Source organism: Idiotropiscis lumnitzeri, chromosome 14, assembly GCF_059441095.1.
Source record: "Idiotropiscis lumnitzeri isolate Australia: NSW breed Sydney's pygmy pipehorse chromosome 14, RoL_Ilum_1.0, whole genome shotgun sequence".
NCBI classification, from domain to species: domain Eukaryota; kingdom Metazoa; phylum Chordata; class Actinopteri; order Syngnathiformes; family Syngnathidae; genus Idiotropiscis; species Idiotropiscis lumnitzeri.
The window spans coordinates 16,953,083-16,971,727 of NC_142404.1; the positions used below are offsets into that span (position 1 = coordinate 16,953,083).

The 18,645-nt window shown below is 42.6% G+C and overlaps 1 protein-coding gene across 6 annotated transcripts in view; it reads left to right on the forward strand.

Moving 5' to 3' along the window:
* Positions 1-18,108, forward strand: part of myo3b (myosin IIIB) — a 62,701-nt gene extending 44,593 nt beyond the window's left edge. For 4 of the 6 annotated variants that reach the window (XM_088315653.1, XM_088315649.1, XM_088315652.1 and 1 more), the window contains 6 exons: positions 1,247-1,280; positions 2,185-2,296; positions 10,901-11,001; positions 11,392-11,438; positions 11,843-11,982; positions 17,979-18,108. In XM_088315653.1, the coding sequence (XP_088171779.1) occupies positions 1,247-1,280; positions 2,185-2,296; positions 10,901-11,001; positions 11,392-11,438; positions 11,843-11,951 (403 nt within the window). In that variant the 3' untranslated portion in view covers positions 11,952-11,982; positions 17,979-18,108. Of the gene's footprint in view, positions 1-1,246; positions 1,281-2,184; positions 2,297-10,900; positions 11,002-11,171; positions 11,439-11,842; positions 11,983-17,978 lie in introns of those variants that run through there. The other 2 variants (XR_015846541.1, XR_015846542.1) reach the window with 2 other exon arrangements.
* The last annotated feature ends 537 nt before the right edge of the window (positions 18,109-18,645 follow it).

Consider the following 18,645-nt stretch of genomic DNA (forward strand, 5'->3'; position numbering starts at 1 on the left):
CACATCCTCTCCTTGAGGCTTTAGTTTCTTGCGTGTTTGCACTGCACAAAAAAAAAAAAAGGCTGGTAGTGTTGTGTTGGAGAGCAAGAAGTACTTTCACTGGCTCCCCTTTGCTTTCTAATGTGCTGTTGTTTCAAGCCCATCAGAGCGCTCCTCCCCACGCTCCTCCTCTTGCACTTTTACAAATGCGATAAATATCTTCCCACCGGCCACAAATAGGACTTGAAGCGCTGCGCTGGTCCCCAGATGTACGACTCTGAATCTTTGTTTTTCCAGCACATGGGCCGGCCAGTCATTCAGGAAGTAGTCGCAAAGCGGGAGGGTCGAAACTGGCTGCCTTTGCGACGTCTAACCTCCATCTGCACGAATGATTCGAGTTATCTTCATAAAAATACATTTAAGAAAGTAAATCTGAAAAGAAACGTTTACACTGATTTCTCGTATGACTTTTGGCCAACTAAACTCCTCAATTCTGGATTTACACATCTGAAAGTGTTATGCAGCTTGCATCCTTCAACCAAGCGGAGGCTCATCTGGGATATTTATTTTTTCTCTCCGTGTTTACAATCATATTCCTTGGTGAGACATACTTCAAACCTCCACTTAACAATTCTGTTTAATCAGCGCTGGAATCTCTCCATATAGATTTGCTTTGACATGATCTGGCCCGTTTTCCTGCTGCAGGGAACTTGATTCTCACCTTAACGCGCTGTTCTTCATCCGCTTTTGCCTCGACAGTCACAGGCCACAACATTAGGTACACTTGCACAATATTACTTTTATGAAATTACCTTAATTCAACCTTTCTTACTTAAGTTATAATTGATTTAGTATTATATATATTAAGTTATCATTTAACCTCATGAACACACTTTGAGGTTTGTTGAGACATTTTCCGGCTTTTCCTCCTGAGAACCATTCATACTTAGAAATCTAAATTTATTACAGGAAATCTGTCAGACGCGGTCAACCTGCAATAATGTCAAATTCCCATTTAGTGACGTGAATGTGAGTGCAAATGGGCGTCACGATCCATATGAGCCTTGTGAGTGACTGTCAACCAGTTTATTTGATGTCATGCTAACTAACTTAGCCAACTGCTAACTATAAGCACAATAAAGAATCTCTTTTAATTGCTGATGTTGTTTTAGCAGATTACCTGCACTTTTTCCTAACATGCTTATGCGTTCTTAAATCTTGTCGTTGCTGTTCCTGCCACCCACACATTTGCGCTTTGCTTTCACAGGTCTCCGAGCCCGAAGAACCTACATAAGGCAAATGTGAGTAAGGAAATATCTATCGAATGAGAAATTGGTTGACTTTAGCCCTCTTCTTTTAGCGTCTATCTCAAATAGCACTCCTCTTTAAAGCTGCAGATTATTCCTTTGGAAATGTTTTGAGTCCTTGAGACAAAAAAAAACCGAGTTCTCTTGCTTTAGCCTCCATCTCAGCAGAGAAGACAGGGTGGTACGGGAACGAGAGAGTCAAAAAAAGCTGGAAATTCACGGCTGAGAATAAATGCTCGCTCTCCCCCCCGAGGTGATTTGTCTTTGCGCTCCTCTTTCTACAGATGTTAGAGCCCTTTTTTAGTAAAGACCTGGGGTTCTTTGGTAGCACTTTGATATCCTGCTCGGATTCAATATGTGAAATAGAAGAGCCACTCCGTGACTTGGAGCACATCACACTCTTTGAAGTCTGATCCAATTTTTGCTGCTCACCATTTGATGTTGAAAGGATGAAATGAGGGAAATGTACAGTTTTTGCCAGTAACTCTGCCGAGCATATGTAAGATTAAAAAAGCAAAATCCTTTGGAGGATGTACTTAGAAATGTTAAGCAGATTAATACTTTCCTATACCCTTTTTTTTTTAATTCAAGGATAAATTAAATATGGGAGGAAGTCTATGTGCTGTTTTTTTTTTTTTCTCGACAATGACGTCTGTGTGTGACTGTTTGCTAGGAAGGAGTGCAATTGCATTAGCATTTGATTAAAACTGCAAAGCACAATAATAGTCGACGCTTGTACCGTACACATGCTAAATTGGAAATAAACGAACATGGCATATATACATGAATACATTTCTAGGTTGCGAGAGCTTGTTTCTGCTTGTGGCCCGTCATCTAAATCCCCCAAGGCCCTCACTGACATGGCTCCTTTGGGTGTGTTTGCGCCTCTCCTTTCAAGGTCGGCCCCGACAGCCGAGACAGACGCGCCAAAGACGCCAAGAGAGACAAAGACGGTGTGACGAAGCCTCGCAGGGAGACAGGCAGGCTACGAGATGCGCAGTGTAAACAAGGTAAGCCTGCGCGCGATGCTGGCGGGTGCAGGTAATTACGCCAAAATCCCGCTTTAGTGGATAAAGTGCCATTTTTAAAGCATGGGGGGGTGGGGGGGGGGGCTCCTTTTCCACCTCTCATCCCATCCCAACTCTGATTCTTTGTTGACAGCCAGAAGTGTTCCTGTGGCATTTTTTTTAATAACGCAGGTCAACTCGTCATTCCCAATCACTCTTAATAGACCGGCAAAGACATGAAAATACACAAACCCTGATTTGTTGAACATATGTTTGATTTGCCTGCCGCTCCAGGCCATGAATTACCGTACATTAATTCCAGTGCCCACGAGGCTGAGTGGGTGGCTGCACAGTGGGACCGCTGATTAGAACCTCCACCACCAGGGGTAAAGGGGGCCCGGCCCCTCATTAGTGTTATTAGAGTGCTATGAGGTAAGTGACGGAGGTGGAATAGCATTTAGCTGCGCGGCTGGGAAGATTACGGGGATTAGACATGATAATGTAACACAGACGGGGCTCTCGGAGCGGGCCCGGGATTAGTGTCAGCACACCACAGCAGGTCTGGGTTAGATAGCGGCTAATTCGCTAATGCCGCATACAGGTGACCCCCGCTCCCAGGCATCACTGCTACTCAAGTGTCTGATTTGGAATGTCAGCGTGATTACGGAAGGAGACGTTTCAATGAATGCCGGTTTGCTCAAACATGTCTTGTGTCAGGAATCTCTGCCGCTTTCATTTTGACGCAACACAAAGCACCAACATCCCGGTGGAGTTATTTTTATTTTTGGGGGTTTTTACCTCCACCGAGGAAGTTATGCTTTCCTTACATTTTTTTTCCTTCAATTATAACATCCATCGTTAGAGTGGCAGTAGAGCTGTGGCATTTTCCGACAGCCAATCACAGTGCACCTCTGGGCAAGCAACACTTCACACTCCCATTCGTCTCCAATGCACCTAATCTTTCACATACGTGAAACTAACTTGTACTGTGACTTGATGCGTGTGCCAGTTGACGCATTCATTGCCATTGACGGATATAGACGCCAAAAAGTACATTCATTTTATCCGGGCCGGTAGGGAATGAGTTTAAAAGAAAGTTACACTTTCGGTCACATACGATACAGAAAAGGTGAACAATCGAACATAATGCTCACCCAAATTTGGATTTATCACTCATTGTGAAAATCTGCTCCCCACAGCATCTATAATTCATGATGGCGTCATCAAACACTCCTTCACTGATTGGATAAAAAAAAAAAAAAAAACTGTGCTTGCCAAGTGTCCTCGAAGTTTGCACTCTTTCAATGAGAACTTGAAACGTATCGTCTAATCTGTCCTCATATATAACAAATAGATTTTCTCATATTCGTAGTCAGCGTTCTCCTGCCTGCTTTATGTTCTAAGGTCTGACTGCTTTCAGGAAAGTCCATTTGAATAAAAGAGACCAGGGTGGCTCCGGTACCAAGGGCACACTTTGATCTGCGCACATCTGAGGGCCTCTTTTTTTTTTTTTTTTCCCCTCCTCTTCTTCTTCAACGTCGTTTTTCATGAGAGCCTTGCCTTGCCAGATGTCTCGAGACCGAGCTCCTTCCTGTGTCTCATCCCGTTGTCGCCTCTGGTGATCACATCGGTTCTCCCGGGCCGCCGCTCGACCCGAGTGTGTCAGGATAAGCCGTGAGAATCGAATTAGCGCGCCCCTTCCGGACTCTCTCTGCACTCTGCTTCCATTATTGCCACCACAGCGGGGCGTGACCTGGAAACCCTTAATGTGTTTGACGGACGTAGGGTCGTGCCATAGCTTTTGCTGTTGTTTTTTTTTTTTTTTTCCTAACTTCTATCTCTGGCGTGAAAATGTTATCTTTTGCTGTTGCCATGTATCAGAGATAAAGTACTCACACTTTGTACTTGAAGTCGAAGTACAGATAGTTGTGTAAAGAAAAGGCGAGTAAGACTCAAAGTACTTGAGTAAAAGTGAAAAAGTACAGACTGGAATTTTTCCAATAAAAGATGATTCAAGGACTGTACATTTTGAAGTACGATTCAATTAAATTGGATCCACTCTTATTTTTTTAAATCAAAACCGATTTTCTGATTCAAATCAGTTTTTACAACATTCTTAATACTTTAGTAAAGTAACCAAGTATTTGTACTTTGTTACTTCATTATTGCTGCTTGTATTGGCAAAACAACGTCAAAACATTTGAACCACCCGGCTCTCTGCCAAAGCCACCTTTGATTTCCCGTGTTTTGTCACTGGGAAAAGTCTCACGTACGCTGTGTAGTCGTGTAAGCCTGACGCTCTTAAAGACGGTGTCACCTCTCATCACCTGTCTCCCGAGCATGAATATTAATAAATACAACATGTTTGGAAATGAGCCGCCGAGGTACGCGCGAGAAAGGACGACTTTGCTCCAGCGAGCAGCCGATATGATCAGAGCGCTCCTCAGCGTGGTAAACAGGATGGCGCGGCGGATCAGTCAAAGCTGACTTTATGCTTTATGAAAGCTGAGCTACTTATGTTTAAAGGCTGCTTGAAGATTACGGTTGTGGTAAACATACATGTCAAGTGAGAGCGGGAAAGAGAGAGAGGGCGTAAAAAGCGAGAGCAACCACGCAGAGACCAATTACCTCTGCTCTTTGGAAGACACTTTTAACCGGCTTGTTTGATGAAACGAGACGACGAGATAGAAAACACAATGTGGAAAAAAATCAATGTTGATTTTGTAGTTTTACCGTGAGAATTGTTTGTTGATTTGTTTAAATAAAATACATCATACGCACCCGAAGTACTAATTATTAAAGGAAGTCATGCTTTGCTTGTCAAAGTTGGTTGTAACAAGTTTCCTTATAATCAGCCAATCAGAGCGCAGAAAAATGCTGATGTCATCAAAAGCTCTGGCTTTGTGATGATGAATTTGAAATTTGTTAGTTTGCGTCATGATTAGTGATTCTGAAGGCCGCGGGCAGATTAGATTGACATGGCAACACGAGGCTGCGATCTGATTGGACTAAAACAAAATAATAAAAAAAATCATCATATCAAAAAAAAAAAAAAAATGAATACAATTTCATGGAACAAATATAATTAATTTTCAAATTTAGGTCAGTGCTTCCGATCGCGTTTAAACTAGCAGCGGAGGCCTTGCAGGCCCTGACAGCTCACCACACCGTTTGGCGGTCGATGCAATCTTAAGTGCTGTGGTTAAAAAAAAATGACAAGTTCTGGCACACCGAGGTCAAAGCCTCACCGCCGTGTCTCACTTTCATCTCCCGCGGTTTCCCTCCCTGAGCTTGTAAACATCTTCCCACACGCCCCCCCCTCCAACTACCAGGTGCCGCTCCACACGCCTCCATCACCACAGCCGCAGCTTCTCCATCGCAACATGCATCTGGCAGACAAACGATCCACCCTTTCCGTGTTCTCGAGACAAATACTCTCCCTCCCTCTCACTGTCTCAACCGCTTGATCTATCCGTCCGTCCCCGCGTATCGGCGCGTCTCCGCCGAATGCCTTCAGTTTTAGGCAAATTACAGGCTCAGCCAAGATTTGGAAGGGATAGGAAAGACTCAAGTTGCAGGGAAGGAGTTGCCGCTGTCTGCCGCTACCTACGTAATCTCCTTAATGTCAGTGGGAGTCGTTAACAGGATGTACTTCCAAACTAGTCATCATCCATCACGATTTCAGCCCCATAATCTTCGCAGACGTCGAAGGAAGGTGGAGAATAATACTTCAAGTTCTCGGTAAATTTGCACCAGCGGATTGAGTCGTTTGATTTGGGGGTCGCAAAGTTTTAACCGAGTTAAACAGATTTAGTCACGGATGAGAAGACGTACGGTCGATATTTAAACTAACTATTTTTAAAGCGCAGTAGTTTGGTAGCAACGACATTGACGCGGTCAAACGTCCACCCGTGTCAATCCGTCTTTGGTGCGCAACAAATCAGAGGGATGAAAATATTGTAGCTAAACCAATCAGAGGACAGAAAATGTCAAGTCAGTTTGAGGATTCGTGAAGGCACAGAGTGGTGATTGTCAAGTCTGATTGGTTTAAAAAAACAAAAAAAAAAGCAAGGTGATGTGTGTGCGGTCAACGTGAGCGCTCGCAAGGATTCTGACGGGCAGATAATATTTGCATGGCAACACATGGAAGCTGAAATCTGATTGGACACGAAAATAAATAACCCTTTCTTTTTTTTTGGGACACATTATTTGCGGAAAAGCTTTTCAAATCTTGGACTATTTTTACACGTCACAGAAACCTGTCATTTGACCATGTGGTGACTTTTTATATCCACTGCATGATATATAATGTAATATATCCTGTCCGTGAGGATAAAAAAAAGCTCATGTGTTGCCTTGAGTTCATTCCGTCGCCAGCCAGCTTTGTTATCCAACGATCCCTTCCCTTCTGCTTACGTTTGACTCATCTTGCGAGGTCGCGGCTCCAAACCGCATATATTATGTCAAACTACTAATGGGCGACTTCCGTAAAGACTTTTCCTCCACGCAGCCGCCCTTTTTTCACCTTTCTTATGTTCCATATCTGTTGTCAGTGGAGATGATTGATTTCAGTGTGAAACGCTGGATGTAAGTAACAACATCCTCCTTGGGCCTTAGTGAAAACAGATGCAGGAACTCCCCCTCCGTCCCCCTTCCAGCACGCTCGACATTATCTGCAGGAGGACTTGATCATTTTGTCTTCTAATGCAAAGCACATGAGTTAGCGTTTATTGTCCCAAATGATAAAAAGGGTCATAAATCTCAGGCGCTATGCAATGTTCTGGAAAATCTCAGATCTGTGTTTTGTTGTTGTTTGCAACTGATGAATAAGAACTTGTTTTTTTTTTTAAATATGCACGTGTGTGTGTGTGTGTGTTGGTATGCGTAGTGTGTTTGAGAAAAGCCGTCTGGGTTCCACGTGCTTCATTTAGACATCAAACATCAAAACGCCCCCCCACTGATGATTTTATTTTATTTTATTTTTTTTTTTTTTTGGACTCCTGCCCCCTCCCCTGACAAAATGAATAAACAAACCCCGAGTGTGGTCAGGGAGACGTCAGGTGATCCCAGCGTATGATTTCTAGCGGAAATCAATACATCTTTAATTTATTCCGGTCCAAATCCCTTTTAGCGTCCCTTTCATGTTGTTTCTGAGGAGCGCTGGGATTTTCAACAGATCTCTGAGTGGCATTTAGAGATGTAACGTGAGTCAACTTTGGCTCTTTGAAAAAAAGAAAAGAATACGTCTATCTCTCCACAAGAGCTTTTTTTTTTTTATCGCCTGCCCGACAAACATTTGCAATACGTACGATGGGGAAACTCTGCCGGCTTTTCTTTTGATAGAGAGGAATCAATATTGGATGAACCATGCTGCTTCCTTATTCCCAATCCACCATTATCACTCCCCTCCCCAAAACAGCAGACCCCCCCCCCCCCCGCCTCCCTCGGTGTCAGTTAGCATCTGACCTCTTACGACAGCCGCGGCCCGTGCGCGTCCAAGCAGGGAGGCCATGCCGGAAGCCATCTTGGCAGCATCCCCGCACGCTGCCATCTATCTGCACGAGCAGCATTCCTCTGGGGCTCGCCTGAATCAAATGGCAGCGATTTCCCGGAGAGGGCCGCCTAGATGGGAAGCCTGACCCATCCTCTGATCTGCTGCGCGCTCCCATCGCTGCGGGTCAGAATGGATAAACGGCCATGCGGAGAGGAGCCAGCCAACAGATTACTGCCGAGCACTTTGAGGAAAATATCTCACTGGGATTTAAATGGCAATTACTTGGCTTCGAGAACAGGTCTGAACGTTTGCTCTTGATGGTCTTAAATGATGATCATCAAACATCTACAATCTGTTTTCGTTTGAGTGGAGCTGATTGTTGATTAATCACGTCTTGAAGCGACGTCGTGTCGAGTGCAGAGGCGCTGTTCAATCAGTGTCAACTAAATCAGAGATCACCCGTTTGTGTTGTCCGTCTTTTTTGGCAACCCCAAAACACATGACAGAACAGCTTGGTGTCGTTATTTAAATTCTCAAGTGTTAAAAAGTTGAAAAGCAACGCATTGTGGGTTTTATGGCTAGCACGACATTTGTGCTCAAACGTCTGTTAGCGTGCGATTCAGACTGTATCACGTATGCTGACAAAGTTTTACAAACAGCGAACCCCGCTTCGAACGTTCTCCCCCTCAAGAATCATGTGAAAGCACACGCGGGACACAACACCGCTGGTTTCCGTCGTTTGGAAGCAACGTAGCTTGTGAGCTAGCTTACGCGCTATCTTCCTAGCACTGATCCCAGCACATTAAATTGGCCAGTTGACAGTGGAGTTGAGTGTGAGAGAACACCATTCGGCATTTTGAAACTTTGTTTAATATCATTTGTAAAAAAAAAATATTTATTTTAATATTTTCTTATCGTAAAATGATTCAACATTCCGAACGTTTTTTGGTTGAAGTGGAGGATGGGTTACACAAGGACTCACATCATTTATATTCAAAAGAACACTTGCGCGTCTGTGTGTGTGTGTCCACAAGCAAAGCAAAAAAAAAAAAAAGATACAAAACAAGGGACTGTGGCGTATGCACTCGGTTACATTTTCGATCCTCTTTTTCAAGCTTTGTTCAAGGACGCCCGAGTTCGTTATTTGCGATTGAGCGCTTTGATGCAATTTCTGGGGAATAAGTCATTTGCTTATCATAGCCATTTTGGAATTTTTCGTAGACTTAATGGGCTATATTTACACACATGCTGTGGAAAGTGTGCAAATAATGCTGCTGTGCTTCTTTTTCCTCAGACTTTTGTGTAAAAAAAAATTCGATCAAGAAGACCACGGAGCCAAAAAGAAGCTTTAAAATTTTTGAGTTTCGAACAGTTCTTTCTAAAAAAAAATTTCAAACATCATATAGGTATGACTTCCTGCTGACAAACCATGTCCATTCTGCACATATCCATTCAATAATACTTAAAAGGGGGCTTGGTCTGCACCTCGGATGCTCGCACATGCCGTTAACGTTAGCTGACATGAACTTTTTGGGCCGTTGACAATGCGTGACTTCAGTAAACCTCGCGCTGCTTTGAATAACGTTAAGAAAGATAGGAAAGGGCGGGAGAGACGCGTGGGCTCCGGCTGCTCTTTGATGTATATGACTGAGATGTGATGAGGTCGGTTCGAGAGAGAGTACAAAGTAGCGTTGAGATGGAAAGAGTAAATTCGGCTTTAGTCAAGGTAGAGAGAGGCCAAATGTTCTCACCTGGAATGTCAGCAAAGAAGATGAAGTATTATCTGCTGTTAAATATGAATGCTTTATTGTCAAAGTGTAAATGCGCACGTAAGGTGTGCTCTAGTTGGACGGATGTACAAATAAGGTGCTAACAGTCTGGTTTGGACTCAACTTTTAATGGAGCTGCTGTGAAAAAAAAAATAAAAATCTTCAATTTGGATATCGCATGATTTCTCCTATCAAAGCATCTTTTTCATCTTTACAACTTGAAGCGATTTTCAACCATCCATCTATTTTCTAATCGGTTTATCCTCAGTGACATTTATCTTTGCTTGTTTGTGAATTGTGTAGAGTCAAAATAGAAACAGCGGACTGCAATACAAGAGATGCGACTTGTGAATTCTTCGTCATTTGGCAGATATTTTTTTTCATTTTTTTTTTTTTTTTAGATGCGCTAGCCCATTTAGCTTAATGCTAAAAAACACGACAAAATGCCATAGCTGGGCAAACAAATAGCATCGGGAGTTATAACTGAACAACGGATAGTTGAATACGGAGTGGAGCAACACATGTAGACAGAGAACGTTAAAGTACTCACAGGAATATATTCTTTATCTTTTGCACACAAAAAAAAAATATTACTGTAGCTTGCTGAGTAATTTGTAAATCAGTTTTTTTTTGGGGTCTCTGTCTGATTTTACTGCCTCCAGGAGGCCGAGGCCATAAGGAGCAGCATAATTTTTTCACTTGGAGAAAAAAATTGTTGCAAAAACGGTTTTATTGTTAATCCCTAAAGCGTGTCATTGCTATATCTTCATATCAAGTACAATATTGTTATTTTTCTTCTTGAAAATCTTGCAAAAAAATTGTTTGGTTTTTTTTGTTTTTAAAATTGTCTTTATATCATTACATTGACAGAGAGAATTACATTCAAACATTCCTCCTATATTCAATATCAAACAAACAAAAAAATTACAAATTACAAATTTCCAAGCATTAAGTAAGCATTAAGGGACCAAAAAAATTTTTTTTATTAATTATATAATCTGTTTTTATGAATCGGCTGATTAATTGGTTATCATAATTTTATTATGCCAAATAATGGAATCGACAGCAGCCTTAAAAGTTCTCTACTTAAATGTGCAAGGCACTGTCCCTTTTGACCGCCCGCTTAAGTGACTAAATACGGTTCTCAATAAAGGTTGAATGACTGAAATTGTCAATGACACGCAAATCAAATGACATCCAGTATGTGCACTTTTCAGAGGTCAAGATTGAACTGCTCTTGCTTTTCATCTACGATCGTCATGCTCACATTGATTCTTCAGTTTTGCGGGCCTTTTTCTTGATCATGCTCAATTGGACCCCCGCCCCGCTCTTCCTCTGTTGCAGGTCCAGTGATGAAGCTCCAGCAGCGGACCCCTCGCCGGCGGGGCCAGCAGCCCAAGCTGCTTAACAGCCCCGAAGACAGCCTGTATTACAACCAGCTAAATGTGAGTTCAAAGTGGCCATGAAGGCCTTTGTCTGACTTTGCTTGCACATGATAATACAATTAAAGCTACCTGTGCCAGAGCCTGGAGCCCCACCGCCCCCTCCCCCAACGTCTCTGCGCCTCTTGTCTTGAACATGTGCTTATGCTCTTTATCTGTTGCTTTCATGTCAGGATGTCTGCCTTCACGGTGAATAATTGATGCGGTTTATCAAAGCTGAGCAAGATGCATGCTTCATCAGACTCACTTGAGCCCTTTGATCAGGAAAAAAAATTATGCTGTGACTTCTGATATTATCAGCATCTGCTCGCATTCAACACAAAATCACTTTGAATTAAAAATTAATGACTCTCGGCTCATCTTTTGACTGTGTGCTCTTGGCCCTTTCCTCAGAGAACTCTGGATTACCAGGGGAGCAAGAGGAAGCCCAGAAAACTTGGGTAAATAACTGCTTTCCTGCCGCAGCTCGAAACAGAGCAGGCCCTTTGTGGAATTGCAGAAGCCGCAAATGGAGTTGTTGTCTTGTAATGTAAATGGAGCGACCGAAATAACAAGCTTCGTTTGAGCTTCCACGCGTCATTAGAGAGATACATCGGACGGCTTTGTCAGCACGCCAATTTTAATTGTTCAAGGTCTGACTGGAATTTGTTCTATAAAATCACACGGCGGCTCACAATCACAATGATTAACTCATTCACTCCCGGCCGAGTAAACAAGAATGACGTCTTTAGCCGTCAATGGTTAAGAACTTCCCTGAATATCTTTAGTTGGTAAAAATGTCCCCCTTTCCACGCGATGGCAGCTGACTATAACCGTGAATCCGAACCTGTCGTCTTCCTTCCAGTCAAATCAAAATGCTGGACGGAGAGGATGAGTACTACAAATTACTGTCAATGGTGGAGCCGATCCCCGAAGAAGAGTACGAGAGCCCGGCCCCCGCCCGCCCGTTCTAGCCGGAGCTCAGCCTTAACATCGTGTCAGCCGGTAAGACAGACACTCCAAAGAACATCCTCCTTGTTGGACGTGCAGTGTGATGTGGCGGCGGCGGCGGCGACGTCGACGCCTTTGCTTGTTAATCCTCTCTGATCGCACAAGGTCTACCGGGACGGCTCACTTAGAGATCCCATTTAGACGATGATGTCATTTTTCGGTGCAGTAAATCAATGCCAGCTTTTCACTGAGAGTAGAATCAAATCAAAAAACAGGGTGTCCTCAGTTTGGCATAATTACAGTAAATATTTGCACTAAAAACACTTGAAGGCGGAATCTGAAAGAAATCGACGACCATCCGTAAACTAGACTCGATATTTTACATTTTATGCGACTTTTGTGATCAACTGTAATGTAATTTAAGGATCTGATCAATGATGTCTTGATCAGATCTGCGAAATAAGACATTACAGTAAACACAATCTGGTTTACGTTCTGGGCTGCCAAGATAAATCCTATTTCAAATATGTCCAGTATGTTATTTTTTTGAATTTGATCTAAAATCATCTTTCCGAATTGAAATGAATGAAACTTTGCTCCTCTTCAGTGCCACCGTTTATTCTTCTAAATACGAGCATAATTAAATCAAGTTCAACCAATTTAGAATTCAATCCTTCTTTGTCTTTGAACGTTGCAACTCGACGCCTCGAAGACAGTCGTGTTAAAAGCGTTACGCTGGCCGTCTTAACTCAGATCCAAAGACAAATCCTTTTGGAGCTCAAAAACTCTCCGCACACGTTCCTCTCGCTGAGATCTTTCAGTTGTCAGGAAAAGCCCCCGCCCCCCCCGTCAGCCGCGGAATCACCACATGGACCGAACCCCCAACCTCAACCTCGCTGCCAATTCCTCCCAAAATACTAAAATTTCTGTGTCGGAAATTTCGGCCTGCTGAGTTGATTTGCGAAGCTTTTATTATTTTTTTTTTCCTCTTTCAATTTGCATATCATTTACTGTATCTCTCTTTTGTTGACACCCGGGGGCCTGAGAGGAGATTTTGATCTTAATAGGAAGAGTAGGGTGGTATGACTGCGGATCTGATCTTGCTTATATTCAGAGGGGAAAACATTCGAGCTCTGCCTCGATAGCGAGGCCGTCTTCACTTAGCTGGGCTTTAAAGTGGCCTGAGGAGCTCACCCAACATCACTTTTTAGTACCCGTGCAGGTCAAACACGCAGTCATTGCCTTGACTACCGTCGGCTTTTCCCACCTTTGGACTGCAGGACAGACATAAAAAGGTTTTCTTTTTTCTTTTTTTTTTTTGGCCGGGTTAATACAGTGGAGCTTCTAAAGTTCGATAAAACTGAAGTTATACAGAACCACAAAAACTCTTCAAACTCTCGTACTAGGTCAATGCGCTGGGTAGAAATAACCCAGCCACTTTTGGATTTCATTTGGGTTACTTAGAACGCAGCAGTTTTAAGAGTGCGGCGGTACCTTGACTTAGGAACGCTCCAACTTATGAGTTGATTTGAAATACAAGTAAACTGAGTTACAAAAGTGGTCACGGAACAACTTGTTAAGTCAAGGTACCGCGACCATTTTGTTCTTTGAGTTCCACTCTTGAGAAATCCAATTGCATATATAATAGAGCAAGGGTCGTCTTCCATTCATGGTCATATTTAACGCAGCAAAAAAAGTCATAATACCAAAATCAAAGCGTAACAATCCAGACCGCTGGCAGTGTTCTAATGTGGTGTCATAGTTAGTTGAGAAGCTTTTCACCTCCGGTCGTAGGCACAGAGGCCGCAATAATTACTCCCTTGCTGGGATAGTTGGTTCCTCTGAAGAGCAGCCTGAAATAGGTCACCCCAGCACCCTGTAGTGCATCTTTAAAGTACACTGAATCAATTAAGTGTGATCATGCTCCCCTGATTAATTTTGGCCCTGTTCTCCCACGAAGAGAATTTCAAATAGGCCCACTGGATGTGAATAACAAGGTTGGATCGTGGTGACAAACGGCGCCAGTGTGGGAGTTTCTGCGCTGCCAAATTAACACCCTGGCTGATTGCCTGTGTTCGCATATGAGAGGAGATGAGCGGAGGCGTCGTCGATGAATGTGTGACGTGAAAGGACAAATGTTATGAAATATGCTTGTTGTTGTTTATGGCAAGATAAAAACAGTGGAAGATCAGTGATTTCCAAAAAGACCGGCAAAAACTGAATAATAAAAAAAACTAAAGCAATATTTCCTATTGGAAATAATATAAATGCACTTGAGTACAAAAATTGTCACCATAAAAAAACATAACTGCACAACATAGTTTCCTTTTTGTATTAATTTGCGTAGTGATCATACTTGGAAGAAAACACAAAATAGTTTCTCTCTTCTCTTAACTTGCTTTGTGCTCGGAACTTGGAAGAAAGACATCCCGTTCCCTGTCACATGCTGCTGTTTAAGAGCTAGCTTGCGTTGGCTCCACTTTTAAGCAATGCGTTCCCAAAGTTTTGCTAACATTCTAAACTGACAAACAAATAAAAAATCTACTATTTGGACAGTTTTTAAAAGGCAAAAGGAGAAGGAAAAACCTCAAGAAAAGTACAGATAACTGACAAATCAGTTTCAGAACAGTTAAATACATTACTTGCTGAAGCTAATGTGTTAGCTTAGCACCCTCTGGCCAGGGAAGAGATAGCCGCAACTTAACATTCACGGCTTGACACCTGTTGTATTTATTTTATATATATTGTCATAAAATCTTGCTCCCCTCTTGTTTTTGCTCTTTAAATGTGCAAACATCTGGCACATGAGAGAACACTGCTTTAATGTAGCTTTCTTTTTTCCATTTTTTTTTGTAGCTGTTTGCTCTTCCAGTGGTTTTTTTATGAAAGCTCACATGCAATACAGCTCTGATTATCCCCCCCCCCCCCCCCCCCCACACACACACACGCACACAAACACTTTTATCCAAAGTTTTCAACGACCTTTAAATCGCTGGAGCTGCAGCCTCAACAAATGATGAAAAGCTTTTATTTTGCGAAGAAGCATACTTACCTTTTCACCTAATAGTGATGTCTTACTTCAAAGCGAGGGCTCGATTAGGCCGACATTGTCCTGCCTCTATATCCTCTCAGTTCAAAGGGAGAGTTTGAATGGCGCCGTTTCATGTGAAGCTTTTCAAACACTGTTTTAATGCAGTTTACCTGCTTTTGATATCCAGATGAGCCCGATTTTCATCACACTGGGTTGGGTTCTACGTCATTGTTATCGCAAAGCTGAACCGTTCCGATTCCTTGCGACAATGTACATTGGATAAGATACTAACATTGGATCTACATGCATGGACAGGTTGAAGCTTTCGTTTCATTCCGAACAACAATTTGTTGTGGTTCTAGAGCAGGCGTGGGCAAACTACGTGATAAAGACTAACACAAATATTTTTAAATTCACATACACACACTTTGTTAAAGTTTAATATTAAGAAGGGGGGGGGCAGTGTTCAGGGTAGTCAAAAAGCAACAGATTAAAACCGACATTGCGATGATCTTTGCTGCCTCGTGGTTGCGAGCGAATAAATGGCCAAGCGCGAGCGTCAACCGGATGCCAGATGTGCGTGGAGGGCTCGGAGCAAAAGAATATTGCCTGCAGACAGAATTAATGAAGAAAGTGTTGGAGCGGGGCGGAGAGAGGGAGCGCAAAGAGGCGCGAGCAACAAGGAGATAAAAGAAGCTGTTGAGTGCATCAAAGGTCTGCTAATGACAAAAGATGCCATTAGAGTTACACTGGCTTTTGTTTCCGGCTTCCTCACACCTGCAGTCAGTCGAGGGGCTTCCCAGCGCCGTTTTGTTGTTAACATTAGCACGGATATAAAAATAAATAATTAAAAAAAAAAAAAAAAAGGGCAGCCGGGGGGGGGGGGGGGGCATGTTTGCTTAGTGCATAGCATGAAGCTACATTCTAATATGTTTGTTTGTGTTTTAAATGTTGCATTGGAATTACATTAGTGATTCTTTCAAATACCACTAGAGGGAGCCCACGTCCCACTTGCGGTGCTCGGACCACACTTTGAGTAACACGATTTTTAGAACGCCACAGCAGTACGTAAAAGCTGTTATCCTGTACGCCGTGAAATTCACAGCCTTGAAAGTTTCCTCACTGCCTCCGGTGCCGGAATGTGACTTGACAAATCAGAGCGTGAAATTGCGATTAGCCTTTCTCAGTTTGTAGAGCGAGGAGGGCACGAGCAGACTTGGCATGGCCGAAGGTGGAACCTGTTTTGTTTTTGCCCCGCCGCTGCGTTCCCAGATGGAGCGACCAGCTGCCGCTGAATAAACACTGGACGGGTAACAGTGTGAGAACCACGGCGGACTTGTTTTGGGCCGGGATGCAGAACGGAAAACTTGTCATCGCCAAAGGCGTGAGAGTCACATTTGGATTGGAGTCAAGATCAAATAGTGTAGGGCAAAACTGTCACGATACTTAGCAAACCGGGTTTTTTTTTTTTTTATCTTATCATATCTAGCTAAATGCCATTATGTAAATATTCCAGCGGGCTCTCGGTTCAACATCTGCATTTGAACATTCCTGGAGTGGTACAGTTTGAAACAACAGCCTCTAAGGTTGTGAGATCAAACCGTTGTCATGCAAAACGTCAGCATAATTTACAAGAGCTCAGTAGAGACGAACAGAATGAAATTATATTTATACTCGTGTAATTGTTAAAATGTTATTTTTTAAAATTGCTGTTTAACGTTACAAGGGAAAATGCCACGGATGGGCTAGTTTCTTTTGTCGCCTAGGAAAATTAAGACAAAATGCTAAAAAAAAATCTTGGTGGCTACATCAATCTCAACAAGCGATATATTATTTGGGTCTGAAGAAGAAGAAGATGATGAATTTGATGAATTTCAGGGACAGCATTTCCATTAATTTCAATAGGGAACATTTATTTGTTATTCAAGTTCTTTGTCTTGTTTTTTGTTTTTTTTTTGTTCCACTGCGAACTGGAAGTATGTGCATGGCAGTGCAGCAGGCGAATTACCGTCTCTAGTGTCAGATTATCGCATCCAGGGTGGGCTGCTGGAAGGTACAATGACCCCCGTCCCGCCTTACGTGACCCCCGGGCCAAGCCGCACATTGCCGGGGCTTTTGCTCTTTGCCGGTGAATATGCACACATCTCCCACTTCATAGGCTCCGAAGAGGGCTGGGTGAGCGGTGGGGGTGGACTTGTATCGCGTTGCAGGGAAAATTAGGGAGACCAAAGTTGGAGTTTCGGAGTGTCGGGGGCCGCGAACAATGGCGGCTTTCTGTCAGACTGCGACTTCAAAAGGTCTGCTGAGTGACTGCTCCGAGTTCCACTTTGTTGTCGATCACTGAGGAAATTCACAGATGTTTTCTCATACGAGACACCATTATAGCGGTTCAAGTACCGCGTAGCCTCCAGCGTCTAACCGCCGCCCCCCCCCTCCCCTTCCCGTCGTCACTCTCCTCTCTCTCCAACACAACGGCCCTCTCCTCTCCCACACAGGATATGAGCCACCCACCCTCTCACCCCGAAATTCCCATATCTCTTGTCAAACAAGAAAAAAAAAAGTTCATAGCAGATAACACAGATTGTTACGTTTTTCTTTGTTTTATATATATATTTATACATTTTTTAAAATATAAATATATATTTTTTATATAAATATATATATTTTATATATAAATATATATGTATAGATTTTTTTTAAATATAAATATAGATTTTTTAAATATGTATAAATGTATATATAATATATATATGTATGCATATGTATATATCTATGTATATACAGTTGCATAATTATATGCATTTTATTTACAGAATTTATTTTCTTAATCTAATTGCATTCACATTGATATTTTATTGCCAGTTTTCCCCCCAAAGTTAGACTCATTAAAAAATATCTTCGCCTACAAGCTGACATTAAATGTCACATTAAGCAGATGCTAATGGTGAAAACTTAAGCAGGTGTTTTGGGGTAATGTGACTTTTTTTTTTTTTTTTTTTTTTCCCTCTCTCCTCTGCAGATTGCCTTCTTCGCCAGCAAAGTCGACCTGAAACCAAAAAGCGTCATCACACTACATCTATTGCACATTTGTATTTATTTATCACCGACTGATGTTTTATATGACACAAATAAATGTGGTTCTATTGTGATTTGGTTGTTAATGGGAGTGTTATTACCAATTTTGGGGGGGGGGGTGATCCCCTCAGAAGCGGCCACCTGCTGTTTCTTGGATGAGGTTTGTACAATATCAGTTGTTTCGACTGCCACCATCAAGATTACACGACTAATCTGTCTTCAGGGCAACACAGTTTAGCTATTTATTTTTTTTTGCGTCTTTTATGTCGAAGACTTGTGGCACCTGTTGTATATTGTGGATATAGAATGTACTCCGACGTTTCCTATTTTCACAACCTCACCCCTCATCTTAAATTAACTCGCTGTTTTGCTTTTTTAGTATGCAGCAGGAAAACTTTGACAAGTGAACAACTACTGATGTGACCCTGTCAAACTTAAAGCGTGGCCGTAAGACGGTGAAGGTTTTCCGCAAGTCGATTACCTCGGGGTCCGGACATTGTGTCGAGCGCACAGTCGGGGAAATTCTCCCAAACTATTTCAAAGCGCTGCCCGGCCAAATCCATCCCTCAGCTGGAGTCCCACTGAAATGCATGAAAATGTAAGAAGTTGAA